General features: G+C 44.3%; 1 protein-coding gene across 18 annotated transcripts in view; it reads left to right on the top strand.

Annotated features, from left to right (window-relative positions):
- The window catches only part of DAB1 (DAB adaptor protein 1), a 774457-nt gene that overhangs the window by 550145 nt on the left and 206067 nt on the right, over positions 1 to 18245 (top strand). For all 18 annotated transcript variants that reach the window (XM_090048698.1, XM_090048696.1, XM_090048713.1 and 15 more), the window contains one exon: positions 7861 to 8060. In XM_090048698.1, coding sequence (XP_089904824.1) covers positions 7994 to 8060 — 67 coding nt within the window. In that variant the 5' untranslated portion in view covers positions 7861 to 7993. The remainder of the gene's footprint in view (positions 1 to 7860; positions 8061 to 18245) is intronic.

Genomic DNA, 18245 nt, shown 5'->3' with positions numbered 1-18245 from the left:
GGATAGTATTATCTTTATAGACACACTAATAGCATATAGGGTTCATGATATGGATAATCAGTACCTGACTTTTCAGAATCACTCATCCCAGGATAGTGCCCCAGCCTGTAAAACTGCCTTACATTTTTTGTTTTTAACTGTATAACTTCACATTTTGGCTGTTTAAACTACATACTGTTTGCTTGTACCCAGCTAGCGGACAACCAGTTTGTAGACCAGTTGGTCATCAGAGATCTGTCCATTCGTTATTTTCCGTGTTCCCGATATTTGTATCACCTGCAACGTTTACCGGTGATAATTTTGTTTTCCTCTATGTTGGGCATGTTCAACCTCCACCCCAAAGGCAAATGTGGCCCTTGGACCATGGCATCTGGCCTGCAGGGCTTTGCAGGGGTTGGGAAATTTGGCATTGGGGGATTGATGGCAATTAATATGGCCATCTTTCCCCACTGCCAAATTCCCAAACCCCAAGCCCTACACGGTGGGTTGAGGCTGGGCCATGCTTCCTCCCGCCCCCCACCATGGGTCTGAGCTGGGCTGGGCCATGCTTTCTCTCTCTCTGCAGCTGGTTCCAGGCCAGGCCACACCCCCTCCCCCCCTATGGCTGCATGAGGACTAGGCCACACTCCCTCCCCACTGCAGGGTTGGGTTGGTACTGTCTCAGCTCCCTTTCCCTCTCCATGGGGCTGGATTGTGGCCAGTCCTGTCCTTCCCCCTCCCCCCATTTTGCTTGGGCAGATGGGGGTCCCACCATGACTGCTCTGGGTTCCAGAACAGGACCACCAGCTGGCCCATTGGCCAAAAAGCTTGAGCACCACTGCTCTAAGTCACTGATAAAAAAGATAAATGAAATAAGGCAAACTGATCCTTGTGGATCCTTACTGAACAGCTGCTTCATGAGTTCCCATTTAAAATTAAATGTTTGAGACTGTCAAAGTCAGGTTTTTACCAGGCTGTAGCAAAAAGATGCATAAAACCATTTTGTTTTTAATTTTTGAGGATTAGACATACTGATTTGTGTTCTGTAGTTGGTGTACTTTCATTAAGAGTAGGTGAAAAATAAGTATACTCAGTTCGCTGTAAGGCATCTCCCAGCTTCTTGGTAAATCAAAACAAATAGGCCAAGCACGGGATTATTATTATTATTATTATTCTATTATGGCAGTGCCTCAAGGCTTCGTGTGAGATCAGTGTCCCACTTGACTCAGCAGTGTAAAAACAAAAAACTGAATGTGTCATTGAATCTTACTGTGGTATGGATGGTGATGACTTACAAGTATCTCCATTTGCCTTTTGGGATTTGCCCTTTATGTGTGTGGGAGTGGGGAAATGTATAATCCATGGGCATGATTCTTCACTGCCTTGCATTTTGTGTTGTCTTTAGTTTGTGCAAAGTGGCTATAAAATGATGCTAATGCATAATAAATGCCAGGTTGCAGTCACTTGACAGGAGTTAATGAACATGCGTGATTCAAAGAAGACTGTTTTATATATACATCATTTCTTAATCCAGTTAAATTTAGGATTGATAAAAAGAACTAGATTAACCACAACAAAGACTGACATCTGCTAGTCCAGAGAACAGGTTTAGGGCAGACAGAGGTATTGTGAGTTCATCAGATAACTGTCTCTTGGGCTACCACATGCTCTATGCCAGCATTTCCCAGCCAGTGTGTTGTTGGACATGTCCAGGTGTGCTGCGGAAACTTTGGGCAGGCATGGCTCCTGGCAGGGCATGGCTACAGCCAGTGCTGCCACAGCCTTCTCGTGCCGTCACCACACCGCAGTCAGCCCCGCAACAATACCCCCATCCCGTTCTACGTTTGGCCGCACCTCCCTGTCTTTTCCGTGTCCAGCCACACACCCCTCCCCGCCCTCCGTCTTCCCTGCTCCACTTCTGGCTGCTTGCCACACCCCCCCCCCCCAAGCCTCCCAACCTGCATTCAGCCAATGTGCCACGGGATGAAAAAACCTTGGGAAATGCTGCTCTACACATTGCCAGTTACTTTGTGTGTCAGCTCTGGTCTGAGCCCCAGGTTGGTGTTGGGGTCAGAGCTGGAACTGCAGCTGTAGGAGCTCCTCTGCTACTGCACAATCTTTTCCCTCTGCTGCTGTGGGCTAGGGCTGTTTCTGCCCCTGCTGCCTGGCAGCACGTGGGGTGGCTTGTGGCAGGAGAGGAAGCACATTGTAGGTGGCTTGGGGCTGAGGCTGCTGCCCAGCTGGAATGGTGCATGGGGCTTGGGGCCCAGGGCTGGAATATGCGGCTGTAGGGCCCCAGTAGGGAGCAGGATGGAGTCATGGGTGGCTTGTCCAGGAGATGGTGGGGGGTGTGTGTCTGACTTCCCAATCCTGCAGCTATTCCTAGGGGGAGGGCACATGCGCTCCAGATCTGTGCTTGGGGCAGGGGTGGGTGTAGGCTGCCTGCTGTGGGCTCAGGCTCCCTGCCCTGCTGCCTTTTCTCTGGTGCCTTTGCATATCAGAAAGTGGGACCTGGCACAGCAGGGCAGAGTGGAGCTGGGCAGGGAAGCTCCTTGACCTTGTAAGCCCCACACCACCCTGGCAAAGCACCCCTTGCCCTCCCAGCAACAGCAGGGGCGGTGGCATAGAGTTGTGCCCCTCTCTGCTTCCAGGTGGGTTGGGGGCTCCTCACTATGGTGGTGCAGAGCTCCCAGCAGCAGCAGTGAGCTTCCCTGCCCAGCTGGGTCCTGTCTGCTGGGCTGCAGAAGCCACAGGGGAAAGGCAAGGTGGGAGCTTGTACCTAGTACCCCCCCACAATGGGCCCTTCTCGGGCCATGCTGCTCGTGGGAGAAAGGGAGCTTGGCTCCGTGCTCTGTTCTGCCACAGCAGCCGCCACCTCCCATGGGTGGCAGCCAGGGCTTGGGTGCTACTATGGGATGCAGGGGGTTGCAGACCCGGGTCCCTGGCCCCATAGCCCTGGTAGCTGGAGGCCTCTTCCGGCAGGGCTGGGAGGGTTGGGGGCATTGTGGGTGGGGTACTGGCAGGGCTGGGGGGACTTTGAGTGGTGAGTGAGGGGCACCAGCAGGTCTGGGAGCTCGTAGCTTAGGAGTGAGGGGCCTGGACTTGCATCCTGGTGAGTGAAGGGGGAGCTCTGATTTTCAATGATAAAAAACCCAAATTCAAATACCAAAAATGTATAGGTACTTAGAATTGATTTTATTTCAGTGATTGAGGCACTGGTAGTCTTCCAAATTGCTTTAAAATTGTAAATATATCTATAAAACCTTGTGTTCAATTGACATCTATATGTATAGTAGTGTTCCATTTTAATTGCAAACGTTTGGGTTTTTTTAGCAGAGACTTTGTGGTTTTTTTAAAATCATAGAATTTGTGATTTGTTTTAAAATTGGAGAATTTGCAATTTTTAAATGGAGAAAACCAGGTTCCCTGCTGAGCAGTACTGAGCTGTTGGGTCACGATAGCTTGAAATGCTGTTGACTGCTGGGGCCCAGCCCAGTGAACTATATGGGGAATCATGAGCCTTTTAGCTTTAGACTGTCATGCATAGTTTGTACATATATAAATAGGTACAAAAGTACTGCCTAAAACAGTGATGTACCTGTAGGTCTCTGGTCACCAGGGGCCAATGATTGCGTTTGCACTCCCACCCATACTTAGTCACGTCATATGTTAAAAACTCTGAAGGGCCCGGCTGGTGCCCCCCCACAGACTGGCACCTGAGGGCCATGCCCCCCCAACCCTGCCATCAGTCCGCTACTGGCATAAAAGCATATTTATGGAGTACCTGTAATAAAACTTTTTGCAGTTTCAAAAAAAGGTAAAATGCATCAATTCTGGCTGACCTAAGTCTATGGGTACTCCATGCAAATTAGTATAGGTATGTTAATTTTAAGGTCAAATTTTCCCTTTTTTCAAATTTTCCCCTTATTTTCAGCTGCTTAGGGAGAGCAGGGTCTGATAGTAAGGGAGAAGGGAAAGGAGCTGAATTAGTGGGGGCTGATGGCAAGGAGGGCTACCGGAGCCCCTTTATTTTCCTTTTTATTCTGCTTTTCTAGGAGAGGAATGAGGAACTTTAACTCAGTATTCTGAACAGCCATATATGTATTTATCTGTTGAATGTTATATAATTATTGTATGGATTTGACACACTCATTACATTAAGAAAAGCCCGATATACTTCAGGAGTGTTAAATCACTTCAAATTGTATACGGCAGTGTAACATTACTGAAATATTTAAAAATATTGAAAGAGTCTAGATTTAAAAATGTAAGCAATTTCATGCCTTTCCTGTGAAAAGTGATTGTCTTCAGGTTTTGGAGGGGTTTAATCACCCAAATTAGGGGAAGGGAGTTTATTACATGATTTTGGATCCCTTAGCACAGCATACTCCAAGCTCTGTTGGTCAGAGCAGTGGTTTTCAACCTTTGTGGATCAGAGTACCCCCGGCGGCTGGACGTGGAGTGGCAGGATGGGTGCGTGGCTGGAGGCGTAGTGGGGGGGAAGGCAGAGGGGGAGGAGGGTGGCATGTGGTTGAATGTGGAGCAGCGGCAGCTGCCATATGCAGACTTCCCCCGCCCCCCACATCTGGCCAGGCGGGTAGCGCCTGTATGGCAGCACGGGATGGTGTGTGGCAATGCCCCATCCCCTCCCACCGGCACGAACCCCTTGGGGCCTTCTCAAGTTCCCCTGGGAGTATGCATACTCCCGGTTGACAACCATTGGGTTAGATAAATCTTTCTGCTCTGTGAATCACTGATAAAGAAATGTCTTTCAGGAGCTAGAGGGAGGAGCAAATGGGTACATGGACTACTTTCACTGACCAAGTAATAACAGCTAGCCCTCCTGTATAGTGAGTGACAGCATGGGAAAGAAGACAACTAGTAAGCAGAGTAGAGTAATATAACCGTTTCTTTGTGAGTTTGTCTAGACTGCACAGCATTAATAAGCAGGACACATAAACCTAGGCAAAGCTCCTCATTAACGCTGCTCTGCTGCTTGCAGTATGTCAGCTAGCTATCAAGGAGGTAGCTCTGGTATCTCTATGCAAGACTGTGTTGTGCAGTATAGATGTGCTTTCTGAAGCACAAGCTGGCCATAATTTAGCCAAGAAATAGGTGATATTATTGCTGTCTGGCTGCAGTTTTATATCCCAACCAAAAATTGTTTGTACTAAGGACCTGTAGCAGCACGAGGCATACCTGCTTAGGATTGCAGTGAGGAGCTACTTAGTGGAGAAAGCCTGGCATAGGAAACAATCAGATCCTCCGCTGGAGATCTGTGAAGTGAAGAGCCATTATTCCACGTGGTTCTTTGCGATCTGCATGCTTCGCTAGCGAAGATGCTGGTCCCTTCTTTGCTCATCTCTGGTCTCTGCCACAGACTTCCTGTGCACCCTTGGGTAAGACGCATCTCTCTCTGTCTCACTCTCTGTGTCTCTCTCCTCCTTCACCTCCTCCCCCTTAGTTTTTTATATTTAACATAGCAAAATAGCACTTCCTTTGCTGCCTGTTGTGTCTTGAGATCTTCAGGGCAGGAAACATGACTCTTGTCATAATTGAATTCCAATCCTGGATAGGGTCTGTAGGCATGATTGAATTCAAATTATGAGTGGCATGAAAACTAATTTAGTTACACTGATATTTTATCCTTGGAATAGGTATCTATATGTTGTAGTCCTTGTAAAGTTTCACTCATATCTACCTTTTTAAAAAGCTAACAGTTCTGTTACCTGTAGACAAAGCATTTGTTTTTATTTGATATCCTTGTGTTTAATCATACTGAGACTAAACACTTGTGATGGGCAAAAGCTGCAAAGTGTGCTTCTAAGTCTCAAGGCAAACATTCCCAGAGTTTGGGGACTCTCTAAGGCAGGGTTTTGACTGGGCCTCATCATTAAAAAATTAATGTAACCAGTGAATTATCAATTCCATCTGAAAACCAGATTATGGGAGCTTTATTCCAGTTGAGTTGCATGTTACTGTATATGTTGTTCCATTAAAGAAAATTGGATCACTGATGCAGCAAAATACTACTTGCCCTCAGTAAGGATGGTATAATATTTTTTTCACCTCCTTTTGGATAAATTGAAGCTTGTTTAAAAATATTACTCAGGCATATAGCGTCTTAAATGTATTCCGAAACATACTTCGTTAGAAGTACCGTTGTTGTACAGGTATAGTTAGTATTATATTTTGATCACCTCTGCAACTTGCTTGAATTCCATCAACTTGAGGTCTGTCAGCCAAGGTGGGGAGGGAGTGGGGGCCCCCTCCCCACAGGCCCAGCCCTGGCCCCTCCAGACCCAAGCAAGCACAGCTGTGGGGGAGGGGCACGGGGGGGGGGGTCCGGTCCTGCACGGTAGGGGGCCTCCTGTCCTAGCCCCAGCACTGTGTAGCTGGGCTGATGGGGGGTAGGTAGGAGCCAGGACTGAGGGCCACATGTGGCTGCCAGCCAAAATGGGGAGTGGGGGAGAGTGGAGATCCCTACTCCAAGCCAGACCCAAGTAAGCCCACCGGGAGAGGCACAGTGGGCTTCCTCTGCTCCCCCCCACTGCTGCCCGGCTTCTCTGACAGCTCTGCGTGGTTCTCAGCCCTGGCCCCTGCCTGCCCCTGTCAGCCAAGCTAGTTGAGGGGGGTGGAGACCCTGGCCCCGGCACAGCTGTGGGGCTTCCCCCCAGTGCGACTGACAGCCGGCTGCTGGCAGGGGGGTGAGGCTGGAGGAGAGCCCATGATGGAAGGTGTGCAGAAAGGCCCCCTGCCTGCTGGCCTCAGCCAGTTGGGGGGGGTGCGCATGTGTGTGTGTCCCCCTGAAGAGTGAACATGTGCTCTGTTTGCTCCTGCTCCAATCTACACAGCTTGGAGAAATCCACATAGGTTTGATTGATTTTTTTTGCCTTGGGCTTTTCTGCACCTGGCCTTACTTAATGAGGTAGCGTCGTTAGTGCATCTCTTACCCCAGGAGGTGTTACAGACTGTTGTAACAGGGTCAGAGCCATCCTGTCTTCCTTTACTGCTAGGTGACAGCAGGTCCTTTTGTACAATGGAAGTCCAGCGGGAAGAAGCTTGAGAGTGGCAGAGCTACTGAGATAAGCAAATGGGAATGACTAGAGCAAGAAGCGGGGATCTAAGCTCATCAGCACACCAACTGGCCAGGCACACATGGTGAATTAGGGGCTATGGAAAATGGGCTGACTCTTTCCTCAGAGCAATAGGAAACGGATAAGAAATGCTGAACTTGAGTCATGACTCATTGTGGTTTATTCCTCGGGCAGTATGCGCCAGTCCTAGCTGGGGACACAGTGTAAGTTCACCGCATGTTCCTTCACTTGAATTCTCTCTTCCCACGCAGGTAGTGCTGTCCCATTGCAATCTCCCATGGAAACTCCTGGGCTTAGCTAGCAAGTGTTTGCAGAGTATCATGAACAGAAAATTGCTTTGAGTGATAAGAACTATAATATTCTTTAAAAGATACGCTGGTAGCACCTCATGATAGAGGACTCTCATTTACACAAAACAGTGAAGTAAGATGCCGTTCAATATGAGTGTATCAGCATCTGGCCCGTTAGTTCTGTTTTTCTGTATATGATCAGGACAGTACAGATGCCACTCAGCGATTAAAGCTCACAGTTTCAAATCTGTTTATAATCTCAGTTAAATAATACAAAGTTTATTTTCCAGTGATGAAATTTAAATTGACACCAAAATGATTAGTTTTCACGTATTTGACTTTTCTGTATACTCTCCTGGCAACATTATCCTTCTAGAAATAAAGAAAGCTTTTTAGGTTTCTTTGGTGATGAAACACAATACCATTCCCCCCCACCCCTTTTTTAACTCAAAAAATTACTATTATTTTTTGTTTGTTTGTTTGTTTCTTGACAGCGCTCGAAAGGATTGAATGAGATGAACCATCTGGGTTATAGTATCTAAAGGGCTAAGTTATTCTTTTGGAGAGACATTCTAAATGAGCCTGACCGAGATACTGGATCTGTGTGAAGAGGACTAAGGATATAGGATGTCAACTGAGACAGAACTTCAAGTGGCTGTTAAAACCAGCACAAAGAAAGACTCAAAAAAGAAAGGTAACTTGCTTTGATTTAATCTTTGCATACTTTATTCTTTGATTTATCATGAGATAAACTATTAGCTACCTCTGATGCTTGACCTCTAATGCTCACCTCGAAACTCAGCTGGAGTTCTGTCTGCTTGGAGAACATGGGGTCTAGTTCTTTGAACATTTAAATGTATGAGACCCACCAAACCATTAGAATGTGGTATCATTCTGTTTCGATTGTATATGCAAGCCACGTTGGTTTGGCTATGCAAAATAAATCATATGCATATTTGCCTTTGAAAATTTGGCCTAAGTGCTTTTAGCCACACTTTTCTTCATTCTTCTGGATATTTTCTGTTGCCAAAACATGTGCTTCATTTAAATTTCATCATGAGATGAACAAGAAGCTAAGTGCACTTATTAATGTCTTGGAGACCTAAACAGCATAGCTCTTCATAAGATGCAACAGGATTATTTGAAATCCTGTGATTAAAGTGAAGTTGTTTGTTTTCTGTATTGCTGAGTAGGTATGGGACATGTTCCTCCCAGCGCTGTTCACTGTATAATAAAAAGAAATGTAACTGTAGGGAAGGAGAAAACAATGGCATTCTATTATATCATTTATTATCTAATTAAATATTATATAATAAGTTGTGTATAATTATATAATTAAATTAATTTATAATTTAATATTCAAGGCCAGATTGTGGAGCTGGTCCTCACAGTAGTGAATAAATGACGTATGTGAGTAGTAGTGTTGGAAGTGGCACTACTTATGTGAGTGCCTGTTATCAGGCACTCACTTGGAATAAAGAGCTCTTCAATGAAAGATGAACTTGGTTGAGTGATAACTGGTGTGGTACTCTATGCAGCTTGTTGCATTCTACAGGGAAGAAAATTTAGCATGAGTTTCACTTTCTTTATGCTCAGAGCCTGATTTGAAATTCTCAAAAAGAAAAAAACCAGAAAAAAAAATGGTAGTATTCCTCATTTTTATCAGGGCAGCAGTGTTTATACTTTATCCCGTGCTTTTCTTAAACATGTTTTAGTTTCTGTAAGCTTCCCTGTTGCAGGGCATTGGAAATATATATTTCATGTGGTGTTATGTATTCCCCAGACACAGAGATTCACCTTTTTGATGATACGTCTATACTTTTTCCTTATGGTTGGCCCTCTTCTTATGGCTGACTAGCTCCATTAAGTGGTTTTTATAGGTAGAGTTCATAAAATGGACCTGCTGTCAAAAACTGAGCCAGTGATTCAAGGTTTTTATACTAATTGCAATTCATTTTCTGCCAAGTCTCAGTTTAGGCTTCTGAAAAGTCTTTGTAAGCATTACGCACCATTAACTATGTTTATAAAGCCAAAAGAAAGGTTAGAAACTTTTATGACAATTTTTGGGAGGTTTCTTCTAAACTTACGAACAAAAACAATTAATTTAACACAAACAACCTGTTATTTGAAATATATATATTCAGACTGTGAAGTAACAGAGAAGGCATCAGACTAAAGAGGTCAGTCTCTTACCAAGGCAAATTGGCAGAGCTGATCAAATTATTCATTACAAATAATATTCCTCCAAATCTTCCAAATAAAACAGATTTGCTGTTTGCATTTAATTCATAACTGCTAATCCCTGTGTTGTTTGCTAAAATTCACCAAATGGAGTGGACAAGCAAATTAAACATATCTGTTGTTTCTAAACTGTGACTTCTTTTTTGTGTGATTAGTAATGTAAATCACTTGGAATTGAATTTTAGATGAGAAGCAATACATTTTACAATTCATTTAACTTTCAAGATTTACAAACATTTTCACAAAGTCATGGTGACTGAATACTCCTGGACCCTGAATAACCCGATCCCTACAAATGAATATGAACAGATTTTACCCCTCTTACTGTTCTGTGCTCTAGCAGGAGTCAAAAGTTTTTCACTGTCACAGAGAAGGGCCTGAATAAATGGAGTGAAAAGTGTACAACAGCAGAACACCCCAGAATTCATTATTTTCTAAATTGGATGTGTAAGTCTCACTGCTTCAGATAATATCCAACCAGCTGCAAGGACTACAGTAAAATGAATTTTTTTGGACAGCCCGTGTATAAAATTCAGGCAGTGTACTGGCTATTCAAAATTCTGGTGGTGAAAGTAAGAAGAAACTTGATTTGTTCATTTGTTTTCCGTTGGCTTGTGTCACACTGTGTATAACTCAACAAATAAGTCCTAAGTCAGCAGAATGTGACACGATGGACATTTGGAAAAATGTGTATTTTTTCCAGGTACATTAACGACTATCGATGTGTGGGGGGGGGAAGGGCAGGGAGTAGGAAGTGCACAACCTGAAGTTACATTTGTAAACATTGGAACTAGGTACAGATGTTTAAAAAGCCTGAGGTGGAATCGATGAAACTTGCTGTTTTCTGGAAGCAGCATAGGCTAGGTCAGGAGCAAACAGAACACATGCTTGCCCTTTAGTGGGCGGGGGGCATAAAGGCTGCCTGTGTTGGCGGAGGCTAGCAGGTTGGGGGTAGTCTTGCACACCTCCCAGCATGCCTCGTGAGCTCCCTGGGCTGCCTGAGGTTGCTGAGCCACCCCTGATTGGCTGTTGAGCACAGGTGAGCACACCTACTCCCACTCCCGGCATCTGTCAACAGCAGGCAGGCAGCGGAGGCACCTGTGCCCATTTCCTGCAGCTGGGTCTGCTCCCTGGTGCTGTGCCTGCTCACAGGGGCATGGGAGTCCCTGGGTGGGCTCCTGTATCCCCACCCAAGAATCCCCAGGCCCCCCATGAGTTGATGCACACTCAGGGAGCTTAACCAAGCTGCAAGACATGGTGTAGCACCCCATCCCGCACCATCATCAGCCACCGTGTGACTCCATCCTATGAGAGCCCAAGGGTGAGGCAGGCTGGGCTCTCAGCCGGAGAAGCTGAGCCCAAGCCAAGGCCAGCATGCTTTCCAGTGAGGCGGGACAGTGGGAGCGGGGACACAAAGGCTCCTGGGATGCCAGCAGACAGTGACCTAACATGATTCATTAGGGGATCTGGTATAGAAGTTCAGTGCACTCAACTAACCTAATTCCAATAAGTTTGAGTGGACATCGATCTCGGACTATCTTAGACCAGGTTCTACCATTTTTAGATCAGATTATGTGCCCCAAGTTTCTGTACAGTTACGAGTTTGGTTTGATTTCCAATCACTTACTCCAGATTATGTGTAATGACTTGGTAATGACTGTACCAAGCCCTGAGTTTGGTTATCCAATCAAATGACTATTCCCATGAAATAAGCATTTGCTTTACATGAATCTCATTGCTAACACATCTCTAGTGAGTCAGTGTTTATTTGTGTTACAACAAAGACCATGCAAGCACTTCTATTCCAAAGCAGGTAACACTCTTTCACAGTATAATCTGAAACTTTGCTATATAAATGAGAAGCCATGATAGTGCACTAACAAACTATTCAGTGTCAAGACAACCTTCCAATAAATTAATTGTACATTTAAAATCCACAAGTGAAAGGAAATAAACATGAGTTTGGAATTCAGGCATGCAGCAGGATTTTCTTCTTTGTGCTACCACAGTTTTTCTATCAGGTCCTGGCCAAACCAGTGAATTAAACCGTGACTCAGTTTATTAATCTTCATAAGAAACTAATATTTCTTGGCCTCAAAGAGTATGGTGCAGCTTAATTGATTAACATTAGTTTAAAAAAAATGAAAGTGTCTGATGCAAGGTGGTATTTGAAATGTAAGGTGAATTAAAAGAAGGAAAAAAAACACAGTTACTCAGTTTACATTGATAATCCATTTGTGTAATTGCATTGCTGTTTTTCCCAAATGAAATATAATGGCACGTAACTTCAAAAACAAAACACGAATTCAAATAGCAGTTTTGTATATATAAATATCATCTACATTTCTGAGAAGTAAAAGCAAAAGTAAGCTCTCATCAAAAAAGCAGTAAGTAAGCTCTCATGTTTTTGTGGTAGGCAAGGTCTGTTCAAACTAGTCATACTATATATAATAAGTAAGTATGTATATGTTAATGCATATTATAAGAAAGTGTGTATGTATGTATGTATGTATGCACACACATATACATATATATTGCTATTTGAATTTTTGTTTTGTGTGTATAATATGAACAGTTTGAGCAGACCTTGCCTACCACAAATATGTGAGACCCCCCTTGCTTCTTTTTGGACTTCTCAGAAATGCAGATGTTATACAATATTTCCTGTTGACATCCAACAGGGAAAATATTTAAGTGAAAATAAGTGTGGATTAAACTACAAAATTTATTGTGAAGATAGGTAATACTGTAATTGCTGTAAGGAAAAAAGGGAGACAGGTTCGTTTTTTACTTGACTTGCATACAGAAAAAAAAACCCTGCGTAGAGCTGGTACTACTAACAGTCCTGATACATCAGTGTAAGAATTTTTGAAATATTATAGTCATCTATAGAATTGGCTGAAATTTTTCAAGAGGAAAAAAATGCCATTGAAACTTGAGTTTCATCAAAAATGAACATTTTCATGGGAAATTGTTATTATCAATGACAATAAGGGGCACACAAAAATGGAAGTATAATTTATTGTTATGGGTTAGCAAAGTAATTTCTCATGAGCTTTCTCACTTGAAAAAAATCTTGCTGAGCATATTAGAGGATGCACCACCTGCCCATTCCATCCATGTACATTAAGTCATGTAAAGTAACTACTAATGATAGTACTGTACTTAAAGATTTTAAATAACTAGGACCTTTTAAATTGAGGAACTGTCAGTTGCTGTGGGCAGAAATGACTTTTGATGATTTTTCTGGACAAAATGTGAAGCATCAATTTTAGGCTCATACTTGTAGAAAAGTGTATTAGAGATACCCTGGAGAGCTAGTTTGAAGCCCTTTTGCTACTTCAGCTTCAGAATTTGTTATTGACTGTGGTTTGAGCCATAACTTTGAATTTGGTGGTTGTTATGGTTAGTAGTAGTAGCAGCAGCACCAGGCACATTTTAATAATGTCAGGGGCTCCAACCACTCACGTCCATAAATACAGAAAGATAAGTCCTTACCTAAAGAGTTAATAATACAAATAGACTAGACAGTCAAAGGGTGAAGGAGAAAGAAAGAGGAAAAGTCATAAGCTCAAAGTGGTGACCCCTGGCGAAAACAGGAGTAGTGACTTAATTGCATTTCTTTCAGTCCGGGGTGATCTCCATAAGACCATGCTGCCGACACTGTCATTTGCTGTCAAAAGCAACAAAAAACCTTACTTATTTAAATGGATAGTTTGGCTGGAAACATAAACCAGGCTGAATACTTGATTTAATCCAGTAGCTCACATAGGTATTTGTGGGAAAGTGGCCGCCTTTTTTATTATCATTTTTGTTCTGTTCTTCACAGCTATGAACACCTCCGGGGCTCTACAGCAAGAAGTCTTCAGATTACTTAATGACTGTAAAGTGGTCCTGAGAATTGTTCAGATCTGCTAACCCCCCTGGGTCTCCTTCCTCTGTTTCTCCCACATGCTTTTATATAACTCTTCTACTTGCATTTAGGTAAAAAACAGAGGATCATTTTTCTGCTCTAGGTTGGCTCTTAGGGTTTGTTTATCAAATTCTAAAATGATAAAGGTAAAACTTCTATTCTGGGACTGGCCGGCCAAGAGGAAAAGGAAAAATGCAGTGTTTGGCATACATCGTCTGGTCTTCTCCTTGTATGCAGGCCATGACAGAGGCAGTGGGTTAAAGAAAGGCTCATGGAAGGCCATGCAAACACTCCCATCACTTTTGTGGACTGTTGATCAAAGTAAATATATTTAAACTCTTACAGAAAAAAAAATAAATTAACCTTCTGAAGCAATCTTGTTTTTTTGATTGGCTATTAAGAAATAGGAGAGAGTGACTTGGAAAGCTTAGATGGGGCTTTTGTAGCTCAGCTGGAGAGAGATACAAGCAAGTATCTTATGCCATGGACAGGCATTACATTTCTAGTGAGACATACATCCTTGTAGCACTGCAGAAAGAGAGTTCAAGTAATTTCTAGTGAGAAAAACCTGGTAATTCTGCCATGAAATATTAGTTGTTTCATAAAGCAACTTTGCTGGAAAGAGAAGTTTTCTAGTGCCATTTCTAACTCCTGCACATTTTCCATTTGTGCAATATGACCCCCAGTACCCTACAGCCCCCTACTCTCTTCTGCCTACCCTCTTCTGAGGAAGGGAGGAGAGTGGCTGGCTCCCTAATGGCCTGTCCAGCAGTGAGTTGTCAGGGTGCCCAGCACTGCTACCTTCTACCTGGTCTTTAGCTCTTTTCCCATTATCTCTAAAATTGATTTGGAAAATAATTTCTATTCAACACTGAGAAATTATTGTTAACCTCAGGACAAGAAATTCAATATAATATCCTTTGAGAGAGATTCCCACGCTACGTTTATATTGGAAATGTGTGTTCAGAAGCAATGTGGAAGTTCTTCATGGCAGGAAAGCAGATAATGAACCCTTGACTATAAAAAGCAGAATATAGATGGTGTCAGGTCAAATTTGAGTATGTTGATGTAGAAAACAATGTACTGCAATTATTCATAATATTAGATCGCTAAAAATATACAGTACCTTTTTCATCTTCTGTTGAATAAACATTGCTAGTATTTATCCACGAAATACTATAAACCCCTAGGACTTGATGAGGTTGTACAGATTCCCAGCCACCAGCATGGGTCAGACGTTTGAATGGACTTCTTTTAGGAAGAGGCTATGCAAACTGTGAAGAGCAAAGCACTTCTCAATCAGACTGGTCTGTGGTTCTCTGCTGCATAAACTGTCATGATACTAAGCAAGTAGGAATCTTCTTTTTCAATTTGAGCTCAGTGATCTTCCTCCCTTGACCTCCCTCCATCACATGAGCTGACAGTGTACCATCTGTTATTAGAAAAGATTATACTTCTGCCATCCCTTGCCTCCAGCTCTAATCTCAATGCCATTCTTGGTTGATACCTTCTAGCTGCATTGTTGATGATCCCTGTGTTATAACTACCTGGAGAGAACATGCTGGAATTTAAAAAAGGATCCTAAAGAGACTTTACATGGCTGATTAAAAGCAAATTGCCTGAAATTCCCAGTTAGGGGATTTTGAAAGCACCATCTGAGGGACTTTTTACATATGGTGTTGGTCATTTCCCTACTAATTGGGCACCCTTCAATGAGAGTATGGGATATTATTAATGATTGATATTGTACTGTTTAGAAGCCAGCTGTTCTTGTCATTGCAGATTTTGATTGACTTATCTAAGAAGTGGATAAGTCTCAAGTGCTACTAGCCTTGAGTTAGAGATTAAGAAGATTTTATGAGCCATACTTGCTAAAAGTGCAAAGCACTGGTGGCCTTGTAATACAAGGAGAAATGTTGTTGTATAAATATTTATGGATTATGAATCAAATATGAAATATTTACTTCAGCCCCTTGAAAGTACAGATGACTTAATAACACTAGATTGCATGGGTGAGGCATCCATGTTGATAATTGATGTGGAAAACTCCTTGTGGAAATTAACTTTTTCTAGGCAATGTAAATGAAAGGCTTAATTAAGAGCGGAGGCAAATCACCAAATTTGGATACAAGTTCTGAATTTGGAGCTAGATATCCAAGGCTTTGGATAGTGTAGGAGTTTTGTTTGGGCTTAAGTTTTATTTGTTATTTAAGACTTTTGAAACAATTTCTATTTGTCCATCTCCCATGACTCATCACGGTTCTTGAGTCTAGGGCAGGGGTGGGCTAGGGCCAGTTATTTTGACTGGAGGGCCACTTAACGACTTTTGACAAGCTGTTGAGGGCTGCAAGGGTAGCCCCAACCCTTGACAGGTGCCCCAAACCTGGCCACCATCTTGGGACTGGAGGGCCTGCCCCATAATCCCTGACCTTTGCCACCAGAAGTCCCTCCCTTTGCCTTGGAAGTACTCTGTTTGGGAAGGGGATTTGCCATCTTGAAAGTGGGAAAAAAAACAAGTTATGTACTAAAAATCAAACATCCACCATAACATATTTTATTTTTATTTAAGACAATGTTTTTGTCCTGATTTGTGTGTGTTTGCATTGTGTATATAGAGGTGATTGCATAATAGCTCAAAATGAAGTCTTACTAATATTTTGCGGGGCATATGGAGGGTATGGGTGGGTGGGTATGCATTTGTGAATGTGTGTGTGGATGTGGGGGGGTATGGGGTGCGTGTGGGGGGTATAAGTATGTATGTGGATGGGTATGGGGTGTGTGGAGTGGGAGGGTGCTGGAAGAGTCTGGGGGTGTGGGGTGTGCATGGGGTGTGCAGGTGTGTGTGTGGTGGGGTATGTGCATGTAGCAGTGAGTGGGTCTCCTTCCCCCAGAGGCATGTGGGTGCGTTTGGGGGGGGGAAGGGTGCAGTTGTGGGGCTTGTGGGTGAGGGCTTGTAGGCACGGTGGTGTGTGCATGGGAGCCCCCCATGTGCACTCCCCTGAGCTGGCCAGAATCTGCCTCTGCCCCCAACTTGCAAAAGCCCAGAGCCCATGAGCCCTGCAGCACCTCCCTGTCACTGCCAACAGTGTGCAGCCCTAGCCCACCCCATGCCTGGTCCAGAACCCACACCACAGACCCAACCCCAGCCTGCACCGCACCGCACTGCACCGCCCACCCATGTTGTGTCCTGCTGCCCCCTGGGCACACTGCAGGGTGGGGTGGCCCTGCAGCTGGACTGCCTTCCTAGGTCCACCAGGCAGCGGCAGCTTCTTCCATCTGCTGCTGGCAATGGCCCCAGTCCCGTGGTACTGGGGGGGACCCATATCACAGCGTGACCCAGCCTGCCTTGTGCCTGCTCTGGAGTTGCCTGTTCACACTAAACAGCAGCCACGGCAGTGATGGTCAGGCAGAAACTGTTGCTTAGCATGGGGGGAAAAAGCATCACTCCTCCCTTGTCACTGCCAGGCATTCACTGCTACAGCCACCTGGAGCCCTTGCCCAGGCTGCCCTGGGGCTCTTCCGTGCTGCTACTGCTGCCCTGCAAGGCAGCCTGGAGGAGGCAGTCATGGCTCTGGAGCTGCAGGGCAGCCCAGGTATGGGCTCCAGGAAGCTGCAGCAGGAAGTGCCCAGCAGTGGTGTGGTGAAGGGGCTGCTTTTCCCCCACTCTAAGCAATAATTTCTGCCTGGCTGGCGCTGTTACTGCCACTGTGCAGGTGAGTCCAGAGCAGGCATGGGGTGGGGCTAGGTCAGGGCTGTGGTTTGGGTCTGCAGCGGCAACAGGTGGAAGAAGCTGCTGCCATCTCGTTTGCCTAGAAAGGCAGTCCAGCCGCGAAGGCCCAGCCCCACTGTGTACCCAGGGGGCAGCAAGACGCGCTATGGCTGGACAGTGCCAGGGCCAGATGGGACTGAAGGGCCCACCACAGGCCAGACAAAGCTCCTCTGCAGGCTGGATCTGTCCCGCAGGCCTTATTTTGCTATGATTTGGGGGGGAAATATTTTAATCACATTTTCCTGTAGGTGCCTAGCTCCAACAGTTGGATCCTAAACTCATTATACAAGGGTTGGAGACTGGGATTCCAGTTCCTAAGCATCCCACAAAGGGTGGGATGGTCATGGGGAAGGAATGCCTAAACTAGTTGTAGCCCAGGTAACTCGGGTATATACTCTCCTTCTCGAATTGAAGGAGATTGTTAGCTGACAGATGTGCTGTGGGGGAACTGCAGACGGCTCAGTTTCCCTCTGTCCTTCTGGAACCAGGTCAGGACAGTCAGGGGACTTAACTATATACATATTTATTTACATTAACTTATCACAAGGAAAAGAAACATTGTTATAAACATATGTACTATGTGTGTGTGTGTATGCATATTTATTTATTTATATTTATAGGATAGTTAAACAAATAACATAAACAATGCCTTCTGGGTAAATGCCATAAAACTGTATACCAGTGCTCCAGATACAGGTAAGTATCTGATCTGAAACAGATAAACCCCAAAATGAACATAGACAGTGAACAGATAAACTATAGATAAGTATGGGTGAACAATAAATAACCCACAAATAAATACAGATAAACAACCAGTGAAATAATAGCAAGAGGGGGTCCCAGTAGACCCCTAGGACTCTACTCATCTACTAATTTACAACATGAGAGTTCACAAAATATAAGGCACAACATCCCACCACTTATGGTGCAAGAACCCCAAAGATAAACTCAAACCT

Source organism: Crocodylus siamensis, chromosome 5 (genome assembly GCF_052110815.1).
Source record: "Crocodylus siamensis isolate JL-2025a chromosome 5, ASM5211081v1, whole genome shotgun sequence".
Classification (NCBI taxonomy): Eukaryota; Metazoa; Chordata; order Crocodylia; family Crocodylidae; genus Crocodylus; species Crocodylus siamensis.
The sequence above is the reverse complement of the archived record's forward strand: the minus strand, read 5'-3'. Positions and strand labels throughout refer to the sequence as shown.